This window comes from Culex pipiens, chromosome 2 (assembly GCF_016801865.2).
Source record: "Culex pipiens pallens isolate TS chromosome 2, TS_CPP_V2, whole genome shotgun sequence".
Lineage (NCBI taxonomy): Eukaryota > Metazoa > Arthropoda > Insecta > Diptera > Culicidae > Culex > Culex pipiens.
The window spans coordinates 203,568,402-203,587,634 of NC_068938.1; the positions used below are offsets into that span (position 1 = coordinate 203,568,402).

The 19,233-nt window shown below is 32.4% G+C and overlaps 1 protein-coding gene across 2 annotated transcripts in view; it reads right to left on the reverse strand.

Moving 5' to 3' along the window:
* Positions 1–19,233, reverse strand: part of LOC120421835 (protein O-mannosyl-transferase Tmtc3-like) — a 469,119-nt gene that overhangs the window by 440,364 nt on the left and 9,522 nt on the right. For both annotated transcript variants that reach the window (XM_052708777.1, XM_052708776.1), the window contains one exon: positions 8,189–8,758. In XM_052708777.1, the coding sequence (XP_052564737.1) occupies positions 8,189–8,374 (186 nt within the window). In that variant the 5' untranslated portion in view covers positions 8,375–8,758. The remainder of the gene's footprint in view (positions 1–8,188; positions 8,759–19,233) is intronic.

Genomic DNA, 19,233 nt, shown 5'->3' on the forward strand with positions numbered 1-19,233 from the left:
CCACCTTTCTAACCTTCAGCCAGAACTATGATGCAATAATTAAATATTTATTCCATAAAAATTAATATGGAAAAAAAATCTATTTTTTCCATGTTTTCAGCTTTCCGTGCATGGTAAGCCGTACACACTTTGATCTAGCGTACTGTTCAAAAATGTTCTATGTTAATAGGACACACTCGTATCATAGGTGGCAATCAACATTTTCCTTGAATTACATACATTTCATGCTGTGAAATAAAATCAAAATTCTTTCTTGTTATTTCAAAACGTAAAAACCCAATTTAAAATAATTTGAGGTAGCCTATCGCCTCTTTTCAAAACTCCACATCAGCCGATTCCATTGTTGCCATTTTGGCATCGGAAAAATCTCATGTGTTTGCCACAAAACGCTTGAAACGCATGCATGCTTGAAATATTCACGGAAATATTTCACAGCGTTATTTGGTTTGTGTCCATGGTGTCGCGGCAGCATTATGGCTGACAGGACAGGCATCGAACTACGATGCACTGACATTTTAGCAAAGCATGGTAGTGACTATGCTTTCGATGTCGGTCATCTTACGATGCTCGTGCATCGAAAATCAAAAGTCGGAAAATCACATTTTCGGGGCTTTCCGGCAATTAGTATTTGTTTTTATTGTTCGTACTGCCATGAACAATCAATCTAAACTATTTTACCACTTAACTTGGTCGAAAAATATGAGTTTTCGACCAAATTTGACCACGAGCATCGAAAGCCGCTTTCGATGTCGGTCATCGAAAAATCCATGAAAATCCACCCTAACAGTTTGTTGTTAAAACTTTAAGTATTAAATGTAGTGAGAATTAAAAAAAGTTGAGCAGTTCTCTACGAAATCGGTCTTTTCTCTTAAATTTTAATTTTTGTATTTTTTAATCCGACTGAAACATTTTTGGTGCCTTCGGTATGCCCAAAGAAGCCATTTTGCATCATTAGTTTGTCCATATAATTTTCCATACAAATTTGGCAGCTGGCCATACAAAAATGATGTATGAAAATTCAAAAATCTGTATCTTTTGACGGAATTTTTGGATCGATTTGGTGTCTTCGGCAAAGTTGTAGGTACGGTTCTGGACTACACTGAAAAAAATGATACACGGTAAAAAAAAATTTGGTGATTTTTTATTTAACTTTTTGTCACTAAAACTTGATTTGCAAAAAACACTATTTTGATTTTTTTTATTTTTTGATATATTTTATGCCAACTTTTCAGTTAAATCCATTTTTAGGTGACTTTTGTGAAAATTGTCGCAGTTTTTCATTTTTTAAAATAAGTGCACATGTTTGCCAACCTTTGAAAAAAATATTTTTGTAAAGCTGAGAAAATTTTCTATATTTTGCATTTTTAAAACTTGTTGATACGACCCTTCGTTGCTGAGATATTGCCATGCAAAGGTTTAAAAACAGGAAAATTGATGTTTTCTAAGTCCCACCCAAACAACACACGATTTTCTAATGTCGATATCTCAGCAACTAATGATCCGATTTTCAATGTTTAGCTATGAAACATTCGTGAAATTTTCCGATTTTTCAAAAAAAAATATTTTCAAAATTTTTAAACCAAGACTAACATTTTAAAAGGGCATAATATTGAATGTTTGGCCCTTTTGAAATGTTAGTCTTGGTTTAAAATAATTGAAAATATTTTTTTCGAAAAGATCGGAAAATTTCACGAATGTTTTATATTTTAACATTGGAAATCAGACCATAAGTTGGGTCGTATCAACAAAGTTCAAAAGTGCAAAATATAGAGAATTTTCTCAGCTTTTCATAAATATTTTTTATAAAAGTGGACAAACATGTGCACTAATTAAAAAAAAATAAAAACTTCGACTATTTTCAAAAAAGTCACCTAAAAATGGATTTAACTTGAAAACGGTGCACTTTATCAAAATTTCACTGAAGTACTTTTTGATTGCAAATTTGATTTTACATCAAAAAATGAAGTTGAAAAATTTTTGCGACCAATTTTTCGATTTTTTGAAAAAATCATAATTAATTCAAAAATTCATATTTAACTCGCTCAAAGATTTTTTGCACAACCTGGAAATTTCTGAAAAGTTGGCATCCAAAACATATCAGAAAAAATAGTGTTTTTTTTGTAAATCAAGTTTCAGTGACAAAAAGTTTAATAAAAAATCACCAAATTTTTTTTTACCTTGCATCATTTTTTTCCAGTGTAGTCCGTATCCATACCTACAATTTTGCCAAAGACACCAAATCGATCAAAAAATTCCTTCAAAAGATGCAGATTTTTGAATTTTCATACATCATTTTTGTATGGCAAGCTGCCAAATTTGTATGGAAAATTATATGGACAAACTAATGATGCAAAATGGCTTCTTTGAGCATACCGAAGGTACCAAAAAAGTTTCAGTCGGATTAAAAAATACAAAAATTAAAAATTGTAAAGAATTGCTTTAGTTCTACAAAAAAAAAAACTCAAATAGTTTATAATAAAATCTAAAGCTTGATGATTTCACCCGTTTTATGTAACTTTGCCAAAGTTTGAAAAATACTGGTCTGAGATCAACTTTGGCCGTGTTTTTTTGTCAAAAAAAAAAATGCTGAAAAAGTTGTTGAATAGACTTGCCACAAATTTTACTCCAAAACTCAACAATATAAATAAATAAAAAAATGTTAAAAAGTGAAAGAAAGAAAAAAGAGAGCAACTTTATTTTCAGTCATTGGTTTATCCAAACAAGATTCCATAGAATGTGGAAGCCGCTCTTTTACATATTCGAAAATCACAATCTTTATGAGGAATTTTATGATCGATTTGATGTCTTCAGGTAGTGATGTGCTGTATTTTTTTATATTTGTACATTTTTGCTGAATATAATTATTTTTTCATAAAAATATTGTCTTATTTTAAAATTTAAGGCTATTTTTTATTTTTTAAAAAGACAAGAACTCGGTACTTTTTGTTTTTAAGGAAAAAGAAATCTCTACAGATATTTTGATAAAGTGCGCAATTTTCTAGATAAGGTTACAAGTGGCATAATTTTTACAAAAAAAAATCGTTTTTTTAACTTCAAGTTTTCTTAACCTCACCTAAACAGCCCCTCATATTTCATTACCAATATTTTTACGTTTCTAAGACAAAAATAAAGGGAATTTTTTAAACATTGCTGAAAAAACATTTAAAGATGCGGATTTTTCATTTCACTTTTTGTCACTAAAACTAGATTTGCAGAAACAACTAATTTTTATGTGTTTTAGGGGACATCAAATAGCATTTTTTCATAAATTTTCAGAATGTACAAAAAATATTTGACCGAGTCATTAATTGTTGAATCAATACTGATTTTTTTCAAAAATCCAAATGTTGGTCGTAATTTTTCTCAGCCTTTCAAAAATATGTTTTTCAAAAGTGTGCAAACACCGGCACAATTAAAAAAAACTAATAACTGCGACTATTTTCAAAAAAGTTTTAAAAGTTATAACTTGAAGAGGGTGCACTTTATCAAAATTCCAATTTTTCAGTTTAGTCCTTATCCATTCCTACAACTTTGCCGAAGACACCAAATCGATCGAAAAATTTCTTCAAAAGATACAAATTTTTTAATGTCCATGTATCATTTTTGTATGGCCAGCTGCCAAATTTGTATGGAAAATTATATGGACAAACTTATGATGCAATATTGCTTCTTTTGGCATACCGAAGGCACCAAAAAGTTTCAGCTGGATTTAAAAATACAAAAAAAACGAATGAGAATTGCTTTATTTCAAAATAATAAAATTTCAATTACATTTTATTTGAAATAGCTAAAAATTGCAAAAAACAAACTCATATGTACCCACAACCAAATAAAACAGATTTTCGAATATTTAAGTACCATTTTTATGGGCAGTTGCCAAAATTGTATGGAACCTTATATGGATAATAACACAAAATGACTTTGAGACAAATAATTTAAAAAAAAAAACAAAATCTTTTTCGCCGCTTTCACAACAGCTTGTCACTTTGAGGGTTAAAAGGTCTCACACAAATAAAGCGCCCTCCCTTTCTCGCGAGCAATCGAAGGGGGGGACGGTTTGAGCTGAGTAAGTTTGAGGGGACAACATTATCGTCACATTATCGTTCAATTTTAGGCCTTGGCCGAGGTCTGAACGCCAGCACCACCACCATCAAAAGGGGAGTGCCTCCTCAACTCCATTAAGGGGAGGAGGTGAGTGGTTAGCTTTTCTCCCCTCTTGTTGCTTTTGCTGAGCCTGGTGGAAAAAAAGGTGGCTTTGCGAAAATGATCCGGGGTTGGTAACGGCTTTAAGGCAGTCATTAAAAATATATTTACTTTTGAGCGTCCACGCGTTCATTTTGCTCTCTTTCTAAAAGGTAAAAATGGCTCCATCAAGGGTTTGTTGTCGTTGTTTTTTGGAAAAGGTAACTTTCGTGAAAGTTTTATCAGTATTTAATCGTTTGTCGTTTCGGTCTTTATCGAGCGTGGGATTAAAATTGAGGCGGGGTGTTGAAGACGCTTGGCTTTGATTGGAAAATTTTCCTAAAGGTATCAATTTCCTTCGTCAGGAAAAAGCTCATTACGTGTCACTCCCCCGCTCCACCCCGAAACTTTGATGGGTTAAATTTAATGGATTGTTTCAAACTTTTTCGCGTGATGAGGGATAAGTGCGCTGTCCTTTGAAATGGAAGATAATCCACTCTGGAAGAAGGTGGTATGCAAAAGTTGACAACGCCTAAGGCGATTAATTTGATACTTGGAGCTTTAGGAAAAGCTGCCTGCTGAGAGGAAATGTTTGATCGTGAGCTGAAACACTTGAAAAACTTTTGAGAACATTAGAACTTGAAATTTGAATAATTTACATTCCTCTGATTGCGTAATTTTCCCATTAGACAAATATGGTAATTTTCCCGCACCAATTTCGATTTCTTTCTTCCAATGAATTCATTACTCCCCCCAAGAAAAAGTTCATCAGAAGAGCACGAGTTCTGACCCCGTTTCATCCAATCAGTCCTCATCAATTTCCATAACGTTACTCCCACAATCCCCATCAATCCTTCCTGGCGTTTTCCACCAAAAAATTCGATCGATTTTCTACACCCTTCCACATGTGAACACGGTTCGCTTTTCCAGAAATCCGAAGAAAAAAAAAAAATCTCAACTCCGCCATCAATCTCCGGATGTGTTCCGCAAAGGAAAAACGGAGGCAGAAATCGAAGGATACATTCGCGATGGAAAATTTGGGCGAACCTCTTTTTTTTTGCACGTGACCAAAATGCGATGATCTCAACTTGGATGGAGGTTAGTTGAAGCTTTTTCGGGCCACAGCAAGGTTGAGATGGTTGGTGGGAGTTGATTTGATGTTGGCATTTCCATAAAGCTTAAATTTAAAATTTGTGGAATTATGGAGGAAGGAAATAACGTTTATTTTGTAATATTGAAATTTTTTGTTGATTAACGAGAATTCTTGTGGTGGCTAAACTAAAAAAAAATATTTAAATTTATTTTTACTTTATTTCCCGATTTGGAGAGTATCAAAAACCCACTTTATTATAGGGGAATTTTTGTATGTAATTTTTTCGAGGACATAATGCTGGCATATCAATAATTCAACTTCTGAAAGTTCTATCACCTTAAATTAAGTACTGACTCTCTCTTGGGAAATTGATTTTTTGTAAAAAAAAACTTCATTAAAAAATCACCAATGACACCAAATCAATCAAAAATTCCTTGAAAAGTTGCATTTTTTTTTCATTCTTTCAAAGCTGTTCCAAAAAAAGAGGAAAAGTTCTAATTCTAAGAAATGTTTGCAAGTTTTTTTGTTTTCTTTAAAAATATTTTATTTTTATTTAATTCTAAATTAAAGTGAAAATAGAATGCAAATGAACGAAATCCTTTCAAAACACCTTTTCATAGCTGTCCCTTTGAAGAAGCCGCAAATTGTTAGATCTTCAAATTTTACGATAACAATGCATGCAATTTTTTCTCGAATGATCGGTTTTTTTCATACATTTTGGAAGTTATTTTTTTTTAAATTTTGAAAATTTTCACAAAACTACGTATTTTCTAAAAAATAATCAACATTTCAGTTTTTACCATATTAAATGATTGGGAATTTTTCAATCTTTTGAAAATAATATCACATTTTTTTGAAAAAACTTTTAAAAAAATCACAAGGCTACGTATTTTCGAAAAAAAACTCAAATTATCGAGATTTTTTCTTACATTTCAAAAATATTAACATACTGTTTTCTAAACACTCAAAATATTCAAAAAAAAACTTCGTTTTTTCGAGAAAAAAAAATCTTAAAATTTCAGCATTTCACAATATGGGTATCAAATGATCGGGATTTTTCATACATTATGAAAAAATCAAAACATTTTTTTTGAAAATACAAAAATAATCATAAAACTACGTACTTTCGAAAAAAATACCCCAAATATCAGTCAGTTTAGTTCAGAACTGAAATTTTGATTATTTTTTTTTTTTTAGAAAATATGTAGTTTTGCGCAAAATGGGAATATTTTCATAAATTTGTTTTACCACTTTCGAAATAAACACAAAAATCCCGATCATTTAATGAAATTGAGAAATTTTGAGAACTTTTTTCAAAAAACCGTAATTTTATGTTTTTTTTTTAGAATTTTCAAAAATTTGTTTCATTTTTTTAAATGTGTGGAAAATCTCGATCATTTGATACCCTCAAACTTAAATTTTGAGTATTTTTTTTTTGGAAAATACGTAGTTTTGTGAAAAACTTTTGGTTAAAAAAATACCTTCGAAATCTATAAAAAAATTCCAATCATTTGCAAAAAAACTGATGTTCTCAGTAGTTTTTTCAAAAGTACGTAGTTTTGTGAAAAATTGGGTGTTTTCAATAAAATGTGTTGCAAAATTAAAAATGTATGAAAAAAATCCCTATCATCTGATATCCATATTGTTAAAAACCTGAAATTTGGAATACTTCTTTGAAAACACGGAGTTTTGTGAAATTTTTGAGTATTTTCAAAAAAAATACTCTATTTTTTTCGAAACGTATAAAAAAAAAGCTTGACGAGAAATTTCACTTCCTTTGATTTTGGAATTTAAAGTTTAAGTTTTATTGTTTTATTGTCATTCTTTTTACAATATATTTTTTATTACATTTTTAATTTGGCTGAAATTTAGACATGAACATATTTGTAAAGGGTTGAGAGTGCACAGCATCCAAAAAAGTTATTATCTTCTTTTTTCCATAATCCATTACTAACAGGCCAAAAAGCAACAATCTGATTGATTGTAAAAAATTCTGTAGACAGTAATTTAGGAAATGAATAAAAAACTATCGACAGTTCCCAAAGTTTTGAAGTTACAAAAATGTGTGAAACAAAAGTGTTGGTGCAAAAAGCTCTGGCTAATTAAAATTTCTCAGTGTATATTCATTTGGAAATTTTGATAATAAAATTAATAATTGTTTCAAAAAACATTGAAAATCGATTTACTATTTCGTGAGATGCTACATTGTTTACACTCTGAAGCCCAGATTTTTTTCTGGGTGCTTTATTATTGCAATGTAACTTTTTTTCTCGAAATCTTTTCATCAATCACTTACATCTTCACTGAAAAAGCTTAACTGCATTGATCAGAAACCATTTTCGCATTGGCAACTTAAATTTTTTTACGGAAAATCTTATGGGATCTCGATAAGAGTTCTACGATCAAAGAGGCTATTCTGCATCATTTCTTCATCCTTACACAGTAAAATATTATCATGATAGTATTACACCTGAGAAATTGCATCTGAAATGTGTAAATTTACATCATGAGTAATTCTACCCTTTCTGCTGAAAATGATTTAAAGTTACATCAAATATGCGGTTTTTTATTTTCAAATAGGCGGTTATATTCTACCTTAAAATTGTTCAAACTTCTAAAATTCAACTTTTTTTTATGTGTATGAATTTTAATACAAATTTGACAGCAAAACACAAAAACACAAAAAAAAATCAGAAAGATTTTCTTATTCTTGGGGATAAAACCATATTTTTTATAATAATAATTATTTTTGTTTGTAAAGCACGTTGTTGAGCCTTAATTTATTTTTCTGAAGTTTTTTGAATGATTTTGTTTCTTTAAATCTCAGCAATAATCATGTTTCTTTTAAGCATTCTTTCTCACCAAACAATAAATTATGCACAGATGCCTAAAAGATTTTCCCTAAAAACTCACCTTGTGCATCGGCGTGCCCCAGAAATCGTTCAGAAACACGTTCTTGATCGACGAGTGGGGCCTCAGGTCGCGATTCTCCTTGATCGCGCTGATGTCGTCGAACACAAAGCCACAGTTGAGGCTGTTGTGGTAGCAAAGCACACAGGTCAGCGCGATCAACGCCCCGTACAGATGGTGGGAGGCCATTTTTTTAAACGATTTTGAGAAAACACTTGTTCACTTACGATTTCCCCCTCACTCTTCTATTTATAAACTTTATTTTCTTCGCTCAAACAAACAACATTTACGCTTAACTTTTACTTTTGCCTACGTTTTCTAAAACTTTGTTTAATCAACTTTTGCCTCCTCCCGGACTAACCGGAAGCCTGAAGGACTCCGCGAAAAATAACGAAACAGGCGCAAATTTATGCTACTCTTTCTAAACATGCCCTATGATGACCCGGTTTGCTCGATGTAACAACACTCGCGACGAGGAGGCCTCTTCTGGCGTTGCTGGTGCAAATTGAATTCCGCTGCTGCTGTCGTAATTTGATCCTTTTTGGGGCGAAGTAGAAGGGCAGATGGTGTTATCTGAAAAGAAGAAACAGAGAGAGTGGAAAAATCGGATTAGGTTTATTATGCATTAAATATTAAAATCTGTCTTATTTTGTTTGGTTTTCGGGAACGAGGGTTGATTAAGATATCCGGAATGTTTAAACAAGCGTTAGCGTCACATCGACGTCGTCGTGCTATCTTGTCGCACCCGCCATTTTGACGTTCCGAGAAAAACGTGTTTTAATGTTTGACCTTGAATATTCAAAAACGAGAGCACGCAATGTAAACAATAACAAACACGTTTTGTTTGGCTCACCATTCTGTGCATTGCCCCAAAGTTTGGTTGAAGTTGGTTGCTCGAGTCCCGAGTTATAATTACAAATGTTTACGGTAGTCTAGCTTGTACGTGCGACAAACGCATCCTGACTTTCCTGGCCTGAAATCCCTTTGGCCTTTTGTCGCACTTACATCAATTTTCATGGAGTGACAAGATAGCACGACAAGATTTAAATTACTTTCATATGTAAAGTGACAAAAATGCACGGAGTTTTTTTCGGTTTTTGTTGAATATCTCAGGATTGAAATAGAATTTTGGGGATCTGTGAAGGTCAAAAGGTGAGGCATTGTGAGCTGCACAAAATGGCGTTCATAACTCAATTTGACCCAAAATGCACGTACGACAAGTTAGCACGATGGCGACGACATGGTGATGTGAAAAAGTAAGACTCCAACTACATATTATTTTAAATTGTGAAAGTCCTTTAATTTTTTCGAAAAAAACTGTTTTTTTTCAAATTTTAAAACGCAGCTAATAGATTTCTAATGTGAACTAAGCTGCCCATTTTTTTATGGCTATTATGCAAAAAAAAATATTCTGAGAAAATGCGTTTTCAATAGGATTGTTAGGTCGTTAGGTTTTTTGACATCGACAACCAAAGCTAAAGACTATTTAAGTAAAATTCAAGTACTAGAATAGATGATGAGCAACTCTCTACGAAAGCGGTTTTTTTTGTTAATTTTAATTTTTGTATCCGGCTGAATCTTTTTTTGTGCTTTCGGTATGCCCAAAGAAGCCATTTTGCATCATTAGTTTGTCCATGTAATTTTCCATACAAATTTGGCAGCTGTCCATACAAAAATGATATGTGAAAATTCAAAAATCTGTATCTTTTGAAGGATATTTTTGATCGATTTGGTGTCTTCGGCAAAGTTGTTGGTATGGATAAGGACTACACTGAAAAAATATGATACACGGTAAAACTTTTTTTTTGTGATTTTAAACTTCACTTTTTGTCACTACCCAAGTAGCACTCATAACTTGTCGATTGTTGAATAATAGTTAGATAGCTGTTTTGGTTCAACATACGAGAAAAAATGTCAACGTTAGTTAAATATCAGTTTGATTCACTACTTGTATAACTGACTTATGTAACTCATGAGATGTGTGCTATACAAGTGTTAAAACACAGTCAACTTCACCCTTTTCCAACTTTTACACACAACATAGGGAATATGCACTCGCTCCTAACTCCATCCAATTTGCTGATTTTCACTATTAAAACAATTTATGTTTGAACACTTTTGATAAAAACTTACTTGCTCACTTCCTATTGAGCTATTTATCACTTTATTTTACTCGAAAACACTTTTTATGAGCTGTAATTGAACGTCCAAGTGCTGATATGCTTCCAGTGTGCGCTTTGATTTGACAGCACAGCCGTAAACCACGCCTCCTTTTTTCGTTGAATCTCTTGTTAGATAGCACAGTGTTGTCAAATACATTTGTACAACTTACTCTGATAACTTGCATCTTTTCTGGCAAGTTATACAACAAAAAAAAGTGCGTTTTTTCCAGTTCACAGGAGTTGTAGAACAAGTTGTGATAACGAAGCGGATTGGTTATACAACCAGTTAGGAAATACGTTTATCTGACAAAGTGTGTTGCTTGGGTGAAATTTGATTTGCAAAAAAAAACACTGTTTTTAATTTTTTTATTTCCAGATATGTTTTAGGGGACATCAAATGCAGCTTTTAAAAAAAATCCAGAATGGGCAAAAAATCTTTGACCAAGATATGAATTTTTGATTGAATACTGATTGAAAAAAAAAACGAAATATTGGTCGCAAACATTTTTCAACTTCATTTTTCGAAGTAAAATCAATCAATAAATTTGCAATCAAAAAGTACTGGAGTGGAATTTTCATAAAGAGCTCCGTTTTCAAGTTATAGCCATTTTTCAGGAAACTTTTTTGAAAATAGTCTCAGTTATTCATTTTTGAAAATTAAGTGCCCATGTTTGCCCAATTTTGATAAAAAATATTTTTGAAATGCTGAGAAAATTCTCTATATTTTGCTTTATTGAACTTTGTTCATACGACCCTTAGTTGCTGAGATGTTGCCATGCAAAGGTTAAAAAACAGAAAAAAATGATGTTTTCTAATTCTCACCCAAACAACCCACCATTTTGTAATACCGATATCTCAGCAACTAATGGTCCGATTTTCAATGTCAAAATATGAAACTTTCGTGAAATTTTCTGATCTTTTCGAAAAAATATTGATAATTAAAACCGGGCATCCGGGAATTTTTTTAGCCTGTCAAGTTTTTTGAAACTTTTCCATTATGCCAGCTGACAAGGCCAAAAAAGCCTTCTTCCGTTTCAAGTTACAATTGTTGGAATACTATCCAAGCAACAAAGAGAATAATCCCAATAGCCACTTTGTTGATTTTTTTTCTTCAAAAATCATGTGTCAAGGCTGAAAAATAACTTTAAAATACTCAATACTGGCAGAACACATTTTGTACAAATTGGAGACTTTCAATTTGTCTTGTGGTCCCGTAAGTCCGTATTAAACATTGATAAATTTGTAAATATCTCAAAATTTCATATTCCAGAAAATTTATTAAATCAACTTAAAAGATGATTTTCAATCATTCCTGAAAGTTTCATGAAGATAATTTGGGACTACACAGAGTAAGAGACGATTTAAGATCAAAATTTTGCCATGCGCAAAGCGAACTGTCAAACTTTGTAAGCGTTTTTCTCTGAACACCGAGTCGATTTACGTGTGCCATATCTCGAGATAGGATGGACCAAATTGGCTGAAATTTGGGGTGGAGACTCGCAAGACATATCCCGTGTGCAAGACGAAAACACAAAAATCAAATAATTTCGAGTATTTATATGAAAAACATAAAAATATTTTTATCTTTTTAAAAACTAAACTTTTTGAAAATCAGCCTTCGTCATGCCTTCGTCATGCACACGGGACCGATTTAATGAGTCTTCACCAACATTTTGAGCCGATTTGGTCAATGCAGTGTTGAGATATCGTGGTACCCGTTTTTTGAAAATGCCAACTTCATATTCGGCAATGATACAACCAAATGTCTTCAAATTTATGTTGTTGATAGTTGAAAATGTATATTTTTATGCTTTGAAAACAGATTGAAAATAAAATTAAAGTTTGCACTCAAACCAACCTCTGATATTTTTGACGATTTACATGTATGTAACCCCTTAAGGTTAAGTTTTTTTATTTAAATTTAATATAACTTTCATCCACTCCCTTGACTACCGGCAGGAAGATTGAAAATAGAAATATGATTTTTTTTATTCATTCCCCCCCTTAAACAATCTGAGAATCAAGAACATAATCAAAGTTGATTTTTAAAAAATTGTGTGTGATAGAATTTAAACTTTCTTAGGATCAAAAATGCCATTAAATTAAAAAAAAATCTAGTTTTCTATAAAGTGCTGCTAACGATCAAATTGTTCCAAACATTTGAAATTAGCATTTTCAAAAACATTACTAATTGTTTTAACCAAAAACCTGTGCCAGCCTCTCCACTTTCATCAATACTTTCTGAGATATACTCAGATATCAACCAATTCTGTGTAAATAAAGGCCAATTCAAATTTGATTTGAAGTTTATGTCTATTACACAACCTTTCTCGCTCCTTTAATATTTTTTTTTCAAAAAATCAAAGAGTATGATAACATATTTTTTTTCCAATTAAAAAAATGCACTAAAGAACTCTAGAACTAATTAAAAATTGTTTGAAAAATATTGAATGACGTTCATTCTAAATTTTGAATTTTTATTCGATTTTCATCACTTAAAATTGAATTCCCAAAATACGTTTTTCTACATTTAAAAACTAATTAGTATCAAAATTTTTGTAATTGTCTGCTCTACAACTTTGAAGAACATTGTTACACTCTAAAATTAACCCTGCAAAATTAGAAAAAACACGAAATTTTAAAATGAAAATTTTTGTTCTAAATGAAAAAATGACCCTTCTGGGTCAAAGTAGATTCGAAAAGTACATTAAATTCCCATAAAATGACATGTTCCAAAAAATTTTACAGACGAGTAACGGAAAATGGGAGAATTTTTAAAACTTTTTAAGTGTTTTTTTTCGATGAAAAATACGTTTTTTCGGAATTCTGATTACACCATCAAATCGGGCGTCTAATTTAGCATAGCATAGCATAGCATTGGTGTCTACCCGTAGCTGCTACTTCGTTATTGACCAGAACCCCCAAACATTGCTCCGTGGACCACAGATGAAAAGTAGGAACCAATCATCACCCCTTCGCAATTTTCAAAGGTCCCTATCGTGCTGATCAATACCGACGCCGGCCACGACCAGTGGTAAGACACGGGGAAGTGGATGGGAATGTTAGCCGATACTTGAGTGATGGGACCGCCAAATCGACTGCGTCTCCGACAAAGTATCACATGAGTTTTGAGGGGTTAGTAAGATGGGTATGAGGTCAGGATTCACTGTGGTAGGTGATGCGACCATGAGCAATTTGTTTATGGGTTGAAATTTTAAAAATCTTAGGCAGCCGGCTGCGGAAAGATAGCTATCTAGGGATTTAAATATAGTATTAATTCGACCGCGATTCTCCAGAAATTCTCCGTCGGCGTGCCTTCCGATCAACGGTGATGTAGGAAGGGCTTCATTCATTAAAATTATTTTATATCATAAGCCTTAAAACATATCCGTCGACGTGCCTTCCGATCCTCGATGATATGGAAAGGACTTAATCCAGCAATACGACTTGCTTGTCTCAGAAAACAAAAATCGCATCGTTTCTATCGAAAACTATATAAAGAGAACAAAAATAAAATTCATCGGCCAACGAACGCGCGAACAAAAAATAAATGAAAAAAAAGAAGAAGAAGAAATCCAATCACCCCATGTACACAAATAGCGACACAAAAGAGACTGAAAATAAAACGAAAAACAGGACTGAGCGTCCACACAGGCACCGCACTACTGATGCCATTATTTAATTATAATGACCAATCACCCCATGCACTCGAACAGCGACACAAAAGAGACGGAAAATAACACGAAAAAACAGGACTGAGCGTCCACACAGGCACCGCACTACTCCATCAAATCGGGCGTCTAATTTTACATAAAAGTCCCTTTGACACCAAATTTCTATCTCATCACCGTTTCAGACTGCAAATTATTGAAAAACACCTCTTTTTTCGCATGTTCAAAAATCGAAGGGGTCGTACCGCCCCTCCGTCATGAGATATCAAAAAACGGACCTCGGATTCGTGATCAGGGACAAAAGTTACCCCTCAGGACAAAGTTTCACGCAAATCAAAGAGGGGTCGGGGTAACTGCTGTGTGAGTTGGCGGAGAATTACCCAAATTAAAAATTTGTGTAATTCAATAAACATAACTTTTTTTGTTTATATCACAAAGTTATTCAACAAATCAACAATTGAAAAATGCTTCAATAAACTTTAATCAGTTACACCCCCAATTGATGGACGCAAAGAATAAAATTCAAAAGTATCGCAAAAGTGAACAGACAATTCGGAATCAGAAATTGCTCTTTTTAAGCCTATTTTCATCCAAACTAGGTTTTTCTCAGAAACAGCGTGTTACACATAGCTTGAGTCATAACTTTCCGCAAGATAACGCGGTTTTCGTTAGCAGGTTGTGGTGACAAAATTTGGGCCAAAAAGCAACGCTGCTGCAAAAGTTTTGTTTGTTTTTCCTTCCTCAAACTTGGTGCAAGCAAGCTCATCGTGTCACCGTGTTCGTTATCGGTGGCACCACACCGGTGAAAGTGAGATGACTAACGAGACTGTAAGATGGGTTTTCATGGTGGGGAGGGGTTCTACTGATGAAAGTAAGAATTTTCTTGTGATGCTTGTAATTATGCGAAAATTTCAGGTTATTTGGAGGAAATGAGGTTTGTCAAAACTTTCGCAAAAAAAAAAGAATTTTCTTTTAATTCAACAAGAAAAGATTCCCTCAAACAGGAAACAATCAAGCAGTTTCCACAAATCCCCATGTTCACCCCCTAAACACGGAGTAACAATTTCCACCCGCAAGCTGCTGCCACCGAAACGTCCAAATGGTGTTTGGCACAATTTAGCACCTTGCGCGAAACCCCGTTCTCCAGCATACAAAGCTAAACTGCACAAAAATGAATAGAACGCGAGTGAGAAAGAAAAACTTGAATGAAAAACACGTGGAAAACTGCACAATCGAGTGTTGAATTTTAAGTGCCCCGCGTGCTGCGCGCGAGAATTGAAAAAGAAAAATGGCTCCAGAACAAAACATTTATTTTTCACGTGAGCGAGAAAAATCCACTTTTCTTCTCTGGGGGAAAACTCAACTAGAACGAGGGGAAAGTGATAAATATATCCGAGCTGTGCCATTTTCGAGCTGCCCCACGGTGAGGTGCAGCTTCTGAAAAGGAGGTGTTATCTGAAGAATTGTTTTTTTTTTCTGGGACAGAAATTGCTTTATTTTTGCACCCAATGGTCAAGTGGTGCATTTTGGATTAAGATGATTTATTTGATATTTTTATAAATTTTAGAAATAATCTCTTGAAAGTGTGTTCCTCCCGACAAAACGCTTTTCTCCGGCGCTAATCCGCGGGGCCATTTCAAACAACTTCCCACCACGAAACTGGCCATCAAACCGAAAATCCGCCACTCATCGTCGCCGCCAAAAGCTCGTAAAGCTTTGCGCCGCGGAGACACACCTGAGCTCGAGTTGAGGCTCGGGAAAAGTGGGTGGTTTTAAAAGGAAAATCGTAAAAGAAAATGCTTCACGGAACGGAAAAGCCCTGCGACAGTATTTTTGTTTAAGGCTTGTTTACCGACAAGGAGAGGACGAAGAAGAAGAAGAAGGGCCGACCTTTTCTGTCAACCACCTTAAAAAACAGCAGGGTCACTAAACAGGGATTTGCAGGTGAAGACAAAATTAATTTCTGCACATCGTTTAAGGGATTTGGCGGAGTTTTGTCTTTTTCTTGGCGTGTGTTTTACCTGCAGGATTAGAAATGTTTGCAGATGACGGTGGGACAGTGTTTCTTAACAAAAAAAAAAAAACAAATTCACATACAGAGTTGTTACGGAAAAGTCGAAAAAAAATCAGCGCCAGATCCGCACCGACCCCAAAATCCCATCCACGCAAAATCATCTGGATCAGTAACGTTGATCGGTTGTGGATTAATATCCCACCTGCACCAAGTGGAACCTTTTTTGCCATTTCTGAAACAATATTAGCATTTTTTGTAACACTTTAAATATCGTTGCTTTGAAAACAAACGCAGGAAAAAAAATTAAATTCAAAAATTAAAAAAAAAAATTAAAACCATAAAATAATTCACCAAATTATAAAATCTAGAGATTTTGTACTTGATAATTCTCGCCAAAATTTTACTCTGAAAATTGAAACACAAAATTTCTATTATTTTCTTCTCTAAATTTCTTTAAACAAAAATATGACTCCAAAAATGATCCAAACTAAGAAAATGGCCAAAAAAATAAAATTTAATAATTAAATAATTTGTTAACTTAAGAACATTCAATTTAATAACTCCTACTTTTTTACGTTTTTTGAGTCTGTAAGTTTTGACAATTTCAAATTATGAATTCAGTTTTTTTTATTATTTGAATATGCAAATTCTGAAATTTCAAATAGTTGAATTCCAGATTTCTTTTTTTTTTTTTATTGTAACATTACATTTCGCTATTAGACGGAGATTGTAGCATGTTGCTAAGTGGATTTCGTCATGTTGTGAAAATTGGAAGTAGAATCAATTCTACCGGCAACAGAATTTTTCAGTTTTTCAATAAATCAAATATTTAAAAAAAATAACTTTTTTAATTGAAAAAACTTAGAAAATCTAAAAAGTTTCATACCTAGCCTCACATTTTTGAAATTCTGTAATTTTTCGAATTTTGTTATTTTGATTTTAATAAAATTGTTATTAATATGAATTGTTAAGCAGATGTTTTAAAAATAATGAGTTGTAATGTTATGTTAAATTTAAATAACAAAAATCAATCATTTTTAGAAGAAAATTTTCTTCATTAACAACTTCGTAGAAATTGATGTTTTTGCACTCAACGAAAAAGATTGAATTTATTTAATTCTAATAACATTTTCCTTTGTAATTTGAAAGAAATTCCATCGTTATTATTTATTTTGTTTATCAAAATTGCTATCCGCGCGAAATCCGCGCCTGAGCAAAATTAGCCAGCAAATCCGCGCCAGATCCGCGCGATTCGCGCCATCCGCGTCATCCGCGCGATCCGCGCCGTCCGTAACAACCCTGCAAATATTTTTAACGCTTTGAGAAACCCAGTATATCTTAGAGAAAAAAAGGTAAGGAAATACGCATTTAAGAATCTAATCCTATCATGATGATATTATGGTTATTTTCATCACTGATACAGTTATTAAATTCACTAAAAACATAAAATGGTAAAGGTTATATGTTTATTTGAGAATCAGAATTTTATTTGAGAATCAGTATTATATATTTTTCTTAAATTGAACAAGTTTTGGAAAAACAATGCCAAAATGTCGATGGGGTTAAAGTTGTTTGGAAAATAGGAATTGTATCCAAAGTTATAATTAATGAATGAGAAATGTATTGAAATAAATTAGGCAACTTTGCTAAACGGTATTTTGAACGAAGAAAAAATTCTTAAATAAAATAATCACTTAGCTTTTGCAGATATCGAGAAAAATTACTGTTGAACCAGAAAAAAATGAGCCAAAAAGTATGCATTCAACTTTGGGCTAGTCAAACAAAATGTTGGTCTGGTAATTCAGATTTTGATGTGGAAACAGATTTATAGTTAAATACTTAGACATCCATAAAAGAAAAAAATCATCATTTTTCAACTGATTTGTTTTTAAAAAACTTGATATAATGCATTGAAAAAATCGTTTTTAATTATTTTTCATAAAACATCGGTATCATTGGCAAATCCGGAAAAATGTTTCAAATAAGAACAGCCCTATTTTTTCTGCAGAATTATTAACTTTTTTAAATTTATTTCGGTTAAAACAGGAACAGAACAAACAAGTTCGTACACTGATTTTCAAATTTATTGCTCTAAAATCTCCTGAACCTATTCAGACTGTAGTCCTGATTTTACACAGTTGGCAATAGTGACTTAAAAATAATTTGTTAATTATATTTTATATAAAACTTCTCAAAAATTTTTCAAAAAAAAAACAAAAATCTTCTGAAAACTGTTATCCTTGTTTAGGTGGAAGTGTACACTGTCACTTATTGATAGTATTAAGCTAATTCTATGATTTTAAGCATGAAAAACATTTAAAAAATATTGAATTCAAGAAAGATTATTTTATGACTGTTTCAAAAAATTTCCCGTTTCCCGGGAAATTCTAAATCCGGGAAACATGGAAACCCTATGAATGGGTATGTTAATGTATAAACATCAATAACTTGAGAAGGATTTTTTTTATTATCGATTTGGTGTATTTGATTAAGTTGTAAGTTATGATTAGAACTTTTCGGAAAGATAGGTGCATGGAAACAAGTTTTACAATTCGCAATATAAGTATCAAGCGATTCGAAATTAAATGTATTAGAGTTTTTTGAATGAAATACTCAAATTTTCACTAAACACTACATAAAAAATATCGAATAATGACTGTATTTTGTGAAAAATTCAGTCTTTCATTCAAAAAATTTTCAAACAGTTAAAATACATGCGAAATTTTGAAACTTTTGATACCCACATTGTGAATTATTAAAATTGTAGTATTTTCGAGAAAACATGGAATTTTGACAAAATTTAAGTATTTCATTCAAAACACTCCACTCACAGTTAATATACATGCAAAATTTCAAATCGTTTGATACCCATATTGAGAATTATAAAAATTTGAGTATTTTCGAGAAAATACGGAATTTTGTGAAATGTTCAGTTTTTCATAAAACAAACTCTAAAACAGTGAAAATGCATGCAAAATTTCGAATCGTTTGATACGCATATTGCAAATTATAAAAATTTGAGTATATTCGAAAAAATACAGTATTTTGTGAAATTTTTTGTATTTCATTCAAAAAACTCTAAAACAGTGAAAAAGCATGCAAAATTTTGAATCGTTTGAAACCAAATTATAAAATTAAAAAATATGAATACTTGAAAAAATACGGTAGTTTGTGATTTTTTTTGAAGTATTTATACTTTGA